The sequence below is a fragment of the Setaria italica genome, chromosome II (assembly GCF_000263155.2).
Source record: "Setaria italica strain Yugu1 chromosome II, Setaria_italica_v2.0, whole genome shotgun sequence".
NCBI lineage: Eukaryota > Viridiplantae > Streptophyta > Magnoliopsida > Poales > Poaceae > Setaria > Setaria italica.
In genome coordinates this window covers 35,911,236-35,924,838 of record NC_028451.1, presented here as the reverse complement: position 1 = coordinate 35,924,838, position 13,603 = coordinate 35,911,236, and the positions used below count along the sequence as shown (strand labels likewise).

Below are 13,603 nucleotides of genomic sequence, written 5' to 3'. Positions count from 1 at the left end.
TTTTCCTTTCACAAGAAATTATTTCTGAAAATAACCTAACCTATCCTACCGGGCCGAACCCGTGGGCCCGACCCGCTCCAACTGGCCCAGCCGCAAGCCTGCTGGGCCCATTTTGGCCCAGCTGCCAGCCGCCGCCCGGTCAACCTAGGCGTGCGCGCCAGCCACCCTAGGGCCCCGCGGCCTATAAACCCGTCGCCCCGGGCGCCCAAGAACCCCTGTTGCACCGCCGCTGCTCCCGGCATCCCTGCCTCCTCCAACGCTGACGTCGCCGCCACCATCGGAGGCCGGAGGAAGCGTCGAGCGCCGCCGGTCCAATCCTCCGCGTCCATCGGCCGCCAGCGAAGACGGTCGCCACTAGGAGAAACCCTGAGCCGAACTGAAGCTAGGCCGTTGGTCCTCGTCGTTGCTCCGCCGCCGGAGAAGCGCCGCTCGCTTGAAGCCCGGTGCCGCCATCTGTTACCACCACCGGCCGAGTTCCGGCCGTCTCCGTAATCCTCCGCCGCAGGTGATCCCCTCCACTAGATCCCCATGACCACCTCCACCTCCTGCGCGGCCCGCCCGAAACCCTAGGCCGCCGGGGCGCCGGCCGGTCGGCCGGCCGGCCGGACCTCCCGGCGAAAGGTAGAAGAAGACCCCAGCGGTTTTTCGTCTAGGCCCCTGGGGAAAACTATATGTTTAGATTAGATCTCGTGTCTTGCAAGTTTCCTAGAAAAACCCCTAGAATATCCAGATCATTTCAATCTAACCCGAGTCGTAGAATCTTACAGATCTAACCCCGAGGATTTGTCTATTCGCAATGACTATTCACTGAGTCTAGAGTTTCTTCTCTGCTAGAGTTCAATAGATGTAACCACTTTTTTTTTTGCAGCCCATATAACTTTGATTGGAGCCTATAGAAAGGATAGTTATAATAACATTGCATCATCCCTGTGTTTGGACATGTTTGTGGTTTTCCTCAGCTCTCCTGCTGCTTTGCGAAAAATTTATTATATACCATTTTCCTCTATTGAACTGAAATAAAATGCAATGAGTGAAATTGTAGGTGGTACTTGATGTACTTGACCCCTGATACTGAAAATAAATCACAGCTAAAGCTTATACCTGAAACTATTTGTGCCTATTCAAACTCTACTGGTGTGACATACGATGTAGTCAACAGAACTGCCATGGCATACCAAGGTGATTTGATGCTAAATATAGTTTCGTGCTATCTTCGTAAACCACCCAAATTCAGTTAGAAAAGATCTCTTTCCATACCTGTGGGGATAGAACTTGAAAAGGCTAGCTCTTATCTACATGGTTTACATCTCTTTTGCTGCAATGGCAATGATCTGGGATCCTAACTCTACATGTATATCAAGAGGATCAAATGCTTTCCTGACAATGACAAATAGCTTGATCTGGAACTCAATGGAATATTGTTCGGTGGCAATCTTTCGGCCAATAGGACCACAGGCACAGTAACTCACAATTTCCATATCCTGCAACATCCTGATTCCTGAACCCTTCTAACCCCTGAATTACTCAAAGCTAAAATAGGTAAAATCCATCCGATACAACAATATAAGTAACAATGTACTCCCTCGGTTCCAAATTACTATTCGTTTTAGCTTTTCTAGATACATAGACTTTGCTATGGATCTAGATGTATGTATGTCTAGATACGTAGCAAGAGTTATGTACCTAGTCAAAACGAATAATAATTTGGAACGGAGGGAGTATATTGCATATGTCGTAGCACTTATGCTCACCTTCACTTATCTATCCGCCGCGCCGTTCCATGCTGGCGGCCGCATGAGGCATTAGAGGCCCAAGAGAGAAGCTATTCTCCGTTGGATCTGCCCGTGGACAGTCGGATCACCGCTGGATTCCTCATTCAGCGATCATCACCAACGAAATTTGGAAACAATATAATGTCATACAGTCATTTTTTTGACAATTTTCGCTCCCAAACTGAGCAGATTTTATGTGAAACACAATACATTTTGTATACACCTTTCCAGATTCGTAGCACAAACCATCCTGCGCCAACTCCATAAGCAAACTCTTTGGCAATCAACAAGACAACAAGAACAGATCTGCTTAACAAACTCACACGCACGCAATTAAGGGGGCAAAACGGCAAAGCCTGTCCTGTATTCTACAGAGGTAGATCAACAGGCCAGAAGCCAATCTCATTACCTCGTAAATGCTAGATATCAAACTCACCCCAAAAATAGTGTGTACCCAGTTAATAGACATTTGTAATTTTGTACAGAAACAATTTCTTTGGGCTGTGCCCACAAAAAATTAATTCCAAAAAGAAGGAGAAGAGTGAGACATGAAGGAAGAGAACAAAGTGTTAGTTTCGTATTGAAGCCGGGTCGCATACCAAGCCTAAACCAGGCAAACTCCCGAGATCGACAATCTTATCATCATGGGACTGTTCCAGTTGCTGATGTGTTGCTGCAATGCAAGATGATGCCCGCTGGTCCAGGAGATTCTTGGAGTATATTGCTTGTATTGCGGGAGTAACCTGGAGCTGATAGCAGTTAAAAGGTGTGCCATACATACATGCTCCACATCTCTAATCATCTGGATCCATCTCTTCGTCTTGCTCCGAAGATTTATTTGCATCACTTCTGTCAGATTCCTACTGCGTGTCTGGGCTAGAGTCATCTTGAGGCAACTCATCCTTGTAGTCCTCGTTTTGAGGTTCACTATTCTTGGCAGACGCCATTGCCAGGCTGTGTGCAATCCATTCAGGACACTCTTCCTCACCTCCAACCCAAGTCTGGCTTGTGGAAGCCAGATAGGGCCTTGTTTAGTTGCCTGATTTTGGGTGTCCAAAATCACTGTTGTAGCACTGTAGCATACTGTAGCGTTTCGTTTGTATTTGTGAATTATTGTCCAAATATTGACTAATTAGGCTCAAAAGATTCGTCTCGCAAAGTACAACAAAACTGTGCAATTAGTTTTTGATTTTGTCTACATTTAGTACTCCATGCATGTATCGCAAGTTGATGTGATGGAGAATCTTCTTTTTGCATAGTGTCAAAGTTGGGAGTTTGAGGGAACTAAACAGGCCCCTAGGAATACCGCGCGAGAGCAAGGCCTGAGCTATCTGCCAAAACCAGGCCAGGCCCCATATTGCTTCCTCTCCCAAATGATGATTATTTCCAGCCACTCATCGCGGTTCTCAGTCCTCCCCCCATCGTGAAGCCACCTCTGCCCTCCGGCGACTAGGGCAACCCTTCCCACCCCAACTCCTGGCCGCCACCGCCCCGCACCCCACACCCCAACCCATTCTCTCGAATTCAACTGCTTATCTGAGGATATTTTTCTTCTGATCCGGAAAGATTCACCCGGGAAAGATTCGATCTTTTTCGTATTATAAGCAGATCCAAGTCGGAACCGGCCTGTGGTAATGCATCACGTTTGTGATATTTGGTCATTAGTTCCTGTCTTGTTATTAACATGACAGTTTGTTGTTCTGTTGCTTTTCTTAAATAAAAAGAACCTTTGGTGAACTGCGGCATCTCTTCCTATGGCGAAGTTTGGAACATATTTCTTGGTACTTTAGAGTTGGGATCAGCATCTGTTGGCTACATTCCTCAAATCCGATGCTGTTTCTCATGTCAATACGTCAAATCTGAACCTTGGACTGAACCCGAGCTTAAATTTTTTGCACCTCGTTTTGTTGGCTCAGTCTTTAGTCTCAGTTGCTACCTAGCCATATATATATGTACTCTGCGAGTTGTGTATTCTTTTTTTTTTGTTTTGTTGGTTTGGTGCCGTGTCTTACATGCCAAGTTCTCTAATTGTGCTTCAAGTGGAATCAGCAAGGGCAAGTTAGTTATTCGTGCAAGTCAGTGACCAGTGAATATCTTTCACTTCTTGTTGAACTGAAACATCTAATTTAGCTTTTGGTTTCTGATTTTATAATTCATATGCATCAGAGTTTCTAGCACCTGGGTTCAACTGGTATGTTATAAAGTTGTTTGGCCCTTCATTTCACATATATCAATCATTGTTACATTTCAGGATTTATGCAGTAAATACAATGTTTTCTATTTGCAGCATATGTTTATGTTTCAGTGGTGTGTGATCCATTTTAGATAGAATGCCTCGTTTTATTTCATGGTCTTCTGAGTCATTGTTTGACCATTGTGTGCCTTGTAGTAATCTTCTTTGGAGCGTAATTCGAGATCAAACTTCTTGTTTCAAAAAACGCAAGGATGGAATTGAAATTGAAGGCACCTGCCTGTGACAAAGATAATGGTAATGGCAATGATGGATCTATTACAGTGAGAAACAAGTATCCTCGGCAGCCTGCCCCTGTTGTTTACCTTACTGAGGACCGCGGTTGGAGTTTCTATGAGAAGGTCGATAACTGTCCATCTGTGTGATATTCCTCTCCCCTTCTATTTTCTTCCTGTTGTGCTGACTCTTGACATTCTCTCTTTCAGTTTCTGTATCAAAGGTACGCTGAGATGGCCAGGTCCGTAGTAAATGACATAATCATCCAAGACCCTACTCCTGAGGTAAGTTACCTTAGAATTCAATTGATGGATCATTCCATTAGTTATGTTATTTTGTTTAATCCTGTAATATATATGGTGCTTCTACTGAAACAATATGTTTAGTGTTGTCATATATGAACCTTTGGATAGGAACATGTGGATTCACATACCTGAATCATGATAGGCTTTAGGTCCCCTTATATTCTCTATTCCCTTGCTGTTGATGCCTCATGTTTGGTTTCATCTCTAGGCTACCACAACTTGTTTGGTTTACAAGGTTCTGTTGTTGTTATCACATATGCACCTCCATAGACAGTTTGTTGAGCTCTTTTATATATATAGCTGATGCCTTTCACCTTTTTCAATTCTAATGGATCCATCTAGTGGGTGTGTAATACATTCTTCGACAAATATGACCAAATGGAGCCCATCCTTGAAAAGGATAGCGCCCAGTGCTTCCTCCAATTTTTCAAGAAATGCGCAGGCAGGGGCATGACATGGAATTTTACCATCACTTCACAAACCTTAACCCACATGATCAGTTTCAATGCCCTGCGGTGTGCAGAAGTTGTATTGGAGGGCAAGGCACCTGAGCTCTCTGGGTTGCATGCCAATCCCAACTGCATAAACAACAATGGATACTTCCCGCTCCACGAAGCTGCTGAAAGGTTCTCTGTTGAGATGATCGAACTGCTCTTACGCCATGGCGCATCAGCCAATGTACGCACAGTTGGCAATGTTGTCATTGAGAACCTACTCCCGCTCCATGTTGCAGTTGAGAATACTTGCCTGCATAAGTATCTGGCGGACAATCTTTCTTCCTGCCGGAACTATCTGGATTACATCTACAAGCTTATCCATCTGTTGTATCTGCCTGAAATGGTTTGTGCCCCCCCCCCTCCCCCCCATCTGCTGTATCTCGCGTGAACACAAAGTTCTTTTTCCAGCTAGCTGTGGTCTTGGTCTTGCCATAGATCCCAGGCAACTGCTAAAATGAATTAGTGATACTATGGACTGAGCACCCTTTCCATCTCGATTTGGCGGAGAAAGTATATAGTTTCCCGTTGTTAAGCTTTTGGCTTACTTCATGTGTCCGTGCATGTCTTCAATAAAATATACACTAAATATTGCTATTACCTTTTTTTTTTCCTTGGAGTTTTTCCTTAATCCATATTTACTTTGATAGGAGGAAACAAAGCGATATATAGAAAGTTATTCAGCACAACTTGCTTTCATACAAATGTTAAATGACACTTTAATTGTTGTTCCTTGCTGTTTTACAGAAGATCTTCTTGGATACAACTAGACTGCTTGCAGAAAAGACAAATAATCTACTTGAAGAGGTCTGGATTTACATTGAGGGTGGAAAACTTATCCAGTCTGCAGTTCTACTGCTTGCTGCTCAGGAGCATATCCGTGGGAGCTGCTCCTCCAATATAAATGGCAGTAGTAAGAAAGATGGGTTTGAAATTATCAATAAGCGTCTACTGAGGCAATCCATTGCCTTAAGATGGGGAAAAGGCTCAAATGAAATGACACAGAAGCTTCTGGAGGAAAAGAGAACACTTAATGATTGTGCAAGGCTGCTTGTTGATGTAATTTCCCATGTTGTTGAACCTCTTTCAGCATACATTCAGGCACATTCAGAGGTAGGCGTTTTTCTGTCTATTGCCGCTGCAGTGCCGATGCCTGGTTCTTAGTATTTTATTTTTTTTATTTTACTACAGTTAGCATTGCTGTTAAGAAAATACATGCCCTAATCTTAGTAGCATGAAGAATGTTAATAGTTCTTACGTTGAATGAAAAGATTGATATATATGTTATATTTGACAGACTTGTAATAAGGGTTCGTTCTTTTTAACGGAGCTATACAGAAATGAACTTAACTTTTGCAAAATCACTGGTTGAGTTCATTATTTTTAATGAATCTAAACAGAAATGAACTTAACTTTTGCAAAATCACTGGTTGGTTTGCAACCTGTTGACTCTGGTTGGATTTGCATAGACAGCATAACTTGCTTTGTTCTATTTGGTGGAGTTTCAACTTCGCCTTAGAAACATCTCAATTTTATACTTTCCACAGTGTTGTGGCTTCTCATTAAAGTTTAAGAGAGCCCCTCTTGTGTTGAGAAACTGGAGGTCTTCTCAACTAGTGCTTGGACCATGGGCTTAGCCCAGGAGCAGTCATACCTTCCTAGGTTTGTTCCAATAGTAGTACTCATCCTTAAGATAGAATATATCGTACTCTTGTCTAGTGAGCTAGAGATTGGATTGCATTAGTTATGAGAGTAGATACCATCTATTAGGGGTATTCCATCCCTACAATCTTCAAAGTAAATTTAATATCTGAATTCCAGAGTTGGTATTATATTAATAAGATTGCAACACATTTACTAATCATATTGATATGTGGTACATATGTCACGAGGTTTCTTTGGTATAATTTGGACTATGGAAGTGTTGTATTACGTTGAACATATGCCAATTTCGTTTTAGCCTCTTGCTGCAATGTTTTAAGAGGTGTCTTGCTTAGACCAATGAACTTTTCTTACAGCAAGTATATATGAACTACACCTGTCTTTTTCCATAACTCGGAGAACTACACTTCCAAGCTCAAAATTATCAATGAACTAACTACTACTTCTTCGAACCCTTATCCCAGAACTGTACTTATTGTGCCCATATTTCCGCAAAGATACACATTTTACCTGCTGATGACAACTATGACCCACATGCCATGCACATATGGCTCTACTGACCTCTGAGTGGTTGACATGTGGGCCTAGTATTGCAGCTCATGCTAAAAATAGATGCAGTTTTCTGAAGTGTAGTTTCTGATAATTTAGCAAAGCTCACTGAAATCTATTCATTCTTTCTTGATGTTATAGGTTTGTGAACTCATAATTAGGGAAAAAACATGACGATATGCCTCCATTAAAGTTATATTTATCTTGCTCCCTCATTGAATGTCTAAACCACCCATAGTAAGCAATGGACAAAGGAATTAGTCTTGTAAAATTGTCGCTAGCACTAAGGGCTTGTTTGGATGCTGCCTGCCAGGCAGCTTGTCAGCCCAGGCAGCAGCGCCAGCCACAGGCGTCCGAAATTGGACCCCTGAGATCGCTGCCTGCGCCAGGCAAATTTGGCAAGACTCGAAGCAAACAGGCCCTAAATGAGGTAGTGAATTCTCTTCTTGGAATCATAGAACATCAAATAAAAAGGATCACTTTTCATCTATGGAATTAAAATAATCTAAGGGAGTATGCCTTAAAACTGTCTCTTTTGTTTAATGTAATAAACATGAACTAGAAACAGCAAAAACCTCTACAATTTCTGTTGTAAGTCGTAACTTGGCCTCATATATGGAGTAACTACTCCCTCCGTCGCAAATTATAGGTCGTTTTGGCTTTTCTAGGTTCATATGTGTTTGCATGCATCTAATGAAACTTTTATACATCTTGTAACTGATTACTATATAATTATGCCATAGTAGTGAATATATTTTTTAGTTTGTATCAGATGCTATATGTAAGACGGCTAACAAGTCTGTGTTAATCTTATTAATATATTGTTATGAATTCAAGTTATGGCTATGTAGATACAGGTCATTCTATGTTAGGGTACAGATAATGCTGACCTTGTTTGTTTACAAATGAATAGACATATTTATAAAGAGCTTCTGTAACTATGCTGAATGTTCGCAGCTGGTGTTAAGTTTCATATTAGATAACCGCTTTCTAAAATTTAACATGTTTTCTAAAATGTCTGCCCCACAATTTTGTTCTTGTTAACATTCTTATTATGTAGTTTATAGAACAAGTAGTAAATTGAATGTGATTCTATGTTTGTAACTGTTTTTTGCACGCTGTTCTATTGTCTTCCAACTCTTATTGCAAACAATTCTTTCCATCATCTCTTTGGTACCATTGTTTATATGATCGCTACATTGTATGCACAATAGGTTAGCAACGTATTGCCTTCTCTGTTTATTTTGCTCTACCTTATGCAACAGTTTGTATGTCATGCAGGTGTCCCGAATGGAGGTCTTGGAACATGTTTCATCTATCCTCAAAGACTATGGGTTTCTCCCCACTGAAGAAGTCATGGACACTATAAACCTGTACTACTCTTTGTACTGCTTCACACAATAATTTTCTTGGCAAATACATGTTTATTTTGTTGATTATTTTATTTTGTCTTGGACTTTTTCTTGAAGCCAACCTTATGACTGCAAAATGTCAGACAAAAAGTCATGTAGCAAAGGTGTGTTGGGCGCAAGTGGTTCTTTATCCATTTAACAAAAAATCAGCCCTAACCTTTTTTTTTTCATGGACTTGTAGGTGCAAACAGAGCAGTTATGGAAACGGCTATTCTGCATGCTGCAGAGGAAAAGGTAAAGATAATTAAATGTTGTTGTATTGGAGAGTCTCTATCTTCGCTTCTTGATCTTTTTGCAAACTGCCTTATTTTGTTGTGAGATGCCGTTCACGAGGTGTTCGCATAAACAATATTGTGGGTAATGTAGCATACTATCATCAGATTAGTCACTTGCATGTTTAGTTTGGTATCAAGTTAGATTTGGTTGCTAGTTCATTATTATGGGCTGGTGCTTATAAGTTATTATAAGCCATGACATTTATCTCTTTATTAGAGATGCAAAGCTGTTGTCAATTTCTCATCTGTAGTCTCACCCCCCCCACCCCCCAATGCACACACACACATAACAAAAAAGATCTTGGCCTTGGCAATGTTTACTCTGGAATGGTCTACATGCTTCAATTCAGTACTTTAAATTTTATTATGGAACAATACAAACTGTTTGAAGTCAGGGATTGTCCTAGAACTTACCCTGTGAATTACCGTTCAGTACTTTAATAGGTAAACTAGATGTTAAATGTATTTGCTTTACTTGCATTATGCTAACATCTATTTTCCCTTTTTTCGGTGTGTGGGTGCTTGATCTTGTGATAACTGCTTTTGGTCTTGTTTCAGTTAGAACGGTAATAAGTAATATTGTGGTCGCAAAAAGAAAGAAAGCTACAGGAATTTATGCCTTTTTCCTATTCCATTTTTTTATTTACATCAACTTCAAAATTACTTAAGGAAATTGATGTCCCAACTCGACAAACTACATTGCTTTGAGTTGCTTCCAAATAGACAAATACACATCATATTGCAATGCCATAGCATTCCAACTACGATTCGTCTCTGCCATGCTAATGTGATGGATAATGTCAGTCTGGCACATTATTGTTACTTTTAACACCTTAGTGTTGTTGAATAATTTGTTGCATCTGGAATTTGTTTGGTGCCTGTGAGAAAGATGCTGATAAAGGAAAGTGCAGTGCAACCTCTTTCGAGGCAATAACATAAGTATGTTTCGCTTGTTATGTTTGTGCCATGTCTTGTCCTGGTTCAACAACAGCTTATCATGTGTTATTTGAGCGTGCTATTTGATTGTAACTTTATTGAAATATGTTACAGGCTGCAAGAACAGAAGTAGGTGGCGGATGGGATCCCACATATGCAAGGAGAAGTTATTTCCCATATTGGAGATCACTGTTACGAACCCGTTGTCCTGTGAGAGTGTATCCACCCTATGCAACAGCAGAGGCTAAGTTCCCAATGGTCAATGGATGTACTCCAATTACAGATCATAAGCTTAGTTCAGTGGGAAGAATCACAGCACTTACAAGCAATCAACCCAAAAGGAGCTTTAGCACTGCTGCTATTGGGGCGTTCAGGCTCTTGAAATTGCTAAAGCATGCATGAGTAGAAAGGTATGCCACAAATTTTGTTTCCCTGGCCCAATTTTTCTGAACATGTCCCACATAACCACTAGAATTAATGCGGTGAAGTTGCTAGTAAGACCAATCGCCCGATAGGACTTCTGTAACTTACTTGGTAGGGTTAGGTATTCTTTTACCGTGTCTTGTTTTCTGCTGTTTAAGTTTGTATGACACCATGCTCCAACATACCTTTGTGCCACCATGTTTTTGTTTGAGCAGGTGCCTGGTGGCAAATGGGTGTTACAACGTGCAAGTTTCTCCAAGATCGAGCTGGTTGGTCACTGAGTGTTGCGTTTTTTTAGTGGATGTTCCCAATTAAATGGCATTGATGTGGCTAAACCTTATGCTACTATGGCCTTTGTGTGTTAATGGCCGTGTAATACTAACTGAATAACAATTGTGGGTGACCTGGACCTACACAATGCCTTTGGCTTAATGCAATGGGAAATGTGCTTCCCCCCCCCCCCCCAAACGTGTCGGTTTGTGTCTCAGACTTCAAAATGCAAATTCCACCCGCCTCTGAAATTACATACTATAGGGAAATGTTCATCGTGCCATCAAATTCGTTCGCTCGCGAGAGGTGGTTATCAAAGAATAACTAAAATCTTACGAAATTGGCTTCTTTTCTGAACTACTGTATATGTGCTACGAAACATTTTTAAAGAGGACTAGGATCGTACCCGTGCGTTGCTACGTGTGGAAAAAATTTTATTATATTATGATACACTGAGTATTCAATATGATGATAATAGTGTATTAAATAAACAAAAAACTCCTAACAAGAGTATAAAAATATAGTGCTTTGTTATCATACGATTCTAATAATTTGTTGTTTTTTAGCCGTATTGAGATACACAAGGATCAATTCTACATAAGTGTCAAAGCAAATATGAAAACACATAAAGTGGCTCATATCTAAGCCTTGAACTATCAGATTAAATGCATGAAGTGTACAGGACTTTGAGTAAGAAGGCACAAAGCACTTAAGTTCATGCCTGCCATCTGATGCTAACAAACAATTATTTTGCAAAGGAAACTAAGACTAACACACTGATCACTTGAGTGCCATCTTCGACCTTCCCCATGCTGTAATTTTATCTTGTTCTACAGAATTGTATTCACCTTTGCCTGTACACGGTTTCTACTAACTCAAGTACTGAAGTAGACATGTAGGATTGTGTTGAGCAAAAATCGGACCACTGTGGCTCCATCGGCTGGGATACTATGACTTCATTGGCTGGGCTACCGCGACTCCATCAGCCGACTCTACCAGCCTTCGTCTTGTACCAGCACCTTCGCTACCTTTTGACGTCTTTTTTTCTAACACGTGTCAAAAAATGGTGTTAATAGATTGCTACAATAGCACTGATTAATCTTCTATATACCTATCTCATCAGCAACATAAGCTATGAAGAGTATTCATTCTTTTCACCAATCCATACTAAATAATAATGTATAGACCGCATTAGAACACATAAAAGGAAGCAGAGGCAAATAGTATGGGACCAATCAATATACTGTAGAATCATAGGCTTTCCCTTCCATCAATAACAGCTGGAAAAAGCTACAAAGAAAGTTAACAGTTTCAAAAGACAATGAGAAAAAAACCAAGTAGATATTGTCCTCTTTACCTGTAACAAATTTCAGTTTTCCAAAATAACCAGATGGAGTGCACTCATAATATTGGAATGCATATTCAATTCAGAGTCTTCAGCCTATGAGAAGGTGGGCAGAAGGATCAATTAACACCCAGGTGTTTGAAAGAATATGAATAAGAAGTTATCATTGCCTATAAATATGTAAGGAGAAGTTATTTCCCATATTGGAGATCAGTGTTACGAACCTGTTGTCCTGTGAGAGTGTATCCAACCTATGCAACAGCAGAGGCTAAGTTCCCAATGGTCAATGGATGTACTCCAATTACAGATCATAAGCTTAGTTCAGTGGGAAGAATCACAGCACTTACAAGCAATCAACCCAAAAGGAGCTTTAGCACTGCTGCTATTGGGGCGTTCAGGCTCTTGAAATTGCTAAAGCATGCATGAGTAGAAAGGTATGCCACAAATTTTGTTTCCCTGTCCCAATTTTTTTGAACATGTCCCACATGTCCCAAATATGAAAACACATAAAGTGGCTCATATACGAGCCTTAACTATCAGATTAAGTGCATAAAGTATATAGGACTTTGAATAAGAAGGCATGAAGCACTTAACATTTAAGTTCATGCCTGCCATCTGATGCTAACAAACAACTATTTTGCAAAGGAAACTAAGACTAACACACTGATCACTTGAGTGCCATCTTCGACCTTCCCCATGCTGCAATTCTACAGAATTGTATTCACCTTTGCCTGTACACGGTTTCTACTAACTTGAGAAAGTAGACATGTAGAATTGCTACAATAGCACTGATTGATCTTCTATATACCTATCTTATCAGCAGCATAAGCTACGAAGAGTATTCATTCTTTTCACCAATCCATACTAAATAATAACATATTTTCACCAATCCATACTAAATAATAACGTATAGACCACATTAGAACACATAAAAGGAAGCAGAGGCAAATAATATGGGACCAATGAATATACTGTAGAAACCCTTGTGACTCCATCGGCTAGGCCTCTGTCTTCCTCTATTGGCAAGGCTTTCGTCATCATCGGCCGATCTCTTATAGCTTCATCGGCTAAGCTCTCTGCAACCCCATCGGCCGATTCCACTAGCCGTTGTCTTTCCGCTATGCATTGGCATCTCAGCTTCCTTTTGACGCCATTATGTCAAAAAACGGTGTCAACATTATGGTATTGTATCACATATAGCAGGAACTAGATGCCTCAATTTCTGTATTTCTCTTGCATGTTCAGAAAATCCTTTGGCTGTAATAATGCAAACCTTTCACAAAAGGGTATCGTCCAAGCTAGATCTTAGTATTCGGTGAATTAATCTGAAAGCAATTGGTCAGCTAGAGAGAAAATGTCCTATTAAGTTATACTAATATGCAGAGACCTATTTTACCTCTTATCTCTCGACTGTCTTGTGTAGTCATTTTGATTATAATTTGGAGATGATATATGTGTAATATTTATCAAATCCATTGTTATGACTAATCATATTGCGAATTTGCGATGGCAAAAAGAAAAGAGCAGCCAGAGTATCTGTATTTTGTCCTGATTGGAAATGTTTATATTTTCCTTCATTTCTTTTTTTCTTGCAAGGATATTTTTCTTCATTTCGAATCCTGTAAAGAACAGGAAATTTCTAAATTGGCAATGTCATGTCCTCTGCGCACGCCTTTGAATTGCCTTTAAAATC

The 13,603-nt window shown here is 40.5% G+C and overlaps 1 protein-coding gene across 3 annotated transcripts; it reads left to right on the top strand.

Moving 5' to 3' along the window:
• Nucleotides 1-230: 230 nt before the first annotated feature.
• LOC101774395 lies at nucleotides 231-10,760 on the top strand. Of its 3 annotated transcripts, none has more exons than XM_022823887.1 (11): nucleotides 231-505; nucleotides 4,162-4,364; nucleotides 4,449-4,523; nucleotides 4,887-5,384; nucleotides 5,786-6,151; nucleotides 7,563-7,679; nucleotides 8,531-8,622; nucleotides 8,719-8,765; nucleotides 8,843-8,895; nucleotides 9,987-10,282; nucleotides 10,511-10,760. In XM_022823887.1, exons 2-10 carry the CDS (start codon nucleotides 4,218-4,220, stop codon nucleotides 10,272-10,274), a joined length of 1,683 nt encoding a protein of 560 aa, XP_022679622.1. In that variant the 5' UTR covers nucleotides 231-505; nucleotides 4,162-4,217; the 3' UTR covers nucleotides 10,275-10,282; nucleotides 10,511-10,760. The 3 variants fall into 3 exon arrangements, with proteins under 3 accessions (XP_022679622.1, XP_022679623.1, XP_004957217.1); XM_022823888.1 differs by lacking the exon at nucleotides 10,511-10,760 and adding an exon at nucleotides 9,826-9,875 and having other exon boundaries at nucleotides 9,987-10,059; XM_004957160.3 differs by lacking the exon at nucleotides 7,563-7,679.
• Nucleotides 10,761-13,603: the final 2,843 nt, after the last annotated feature.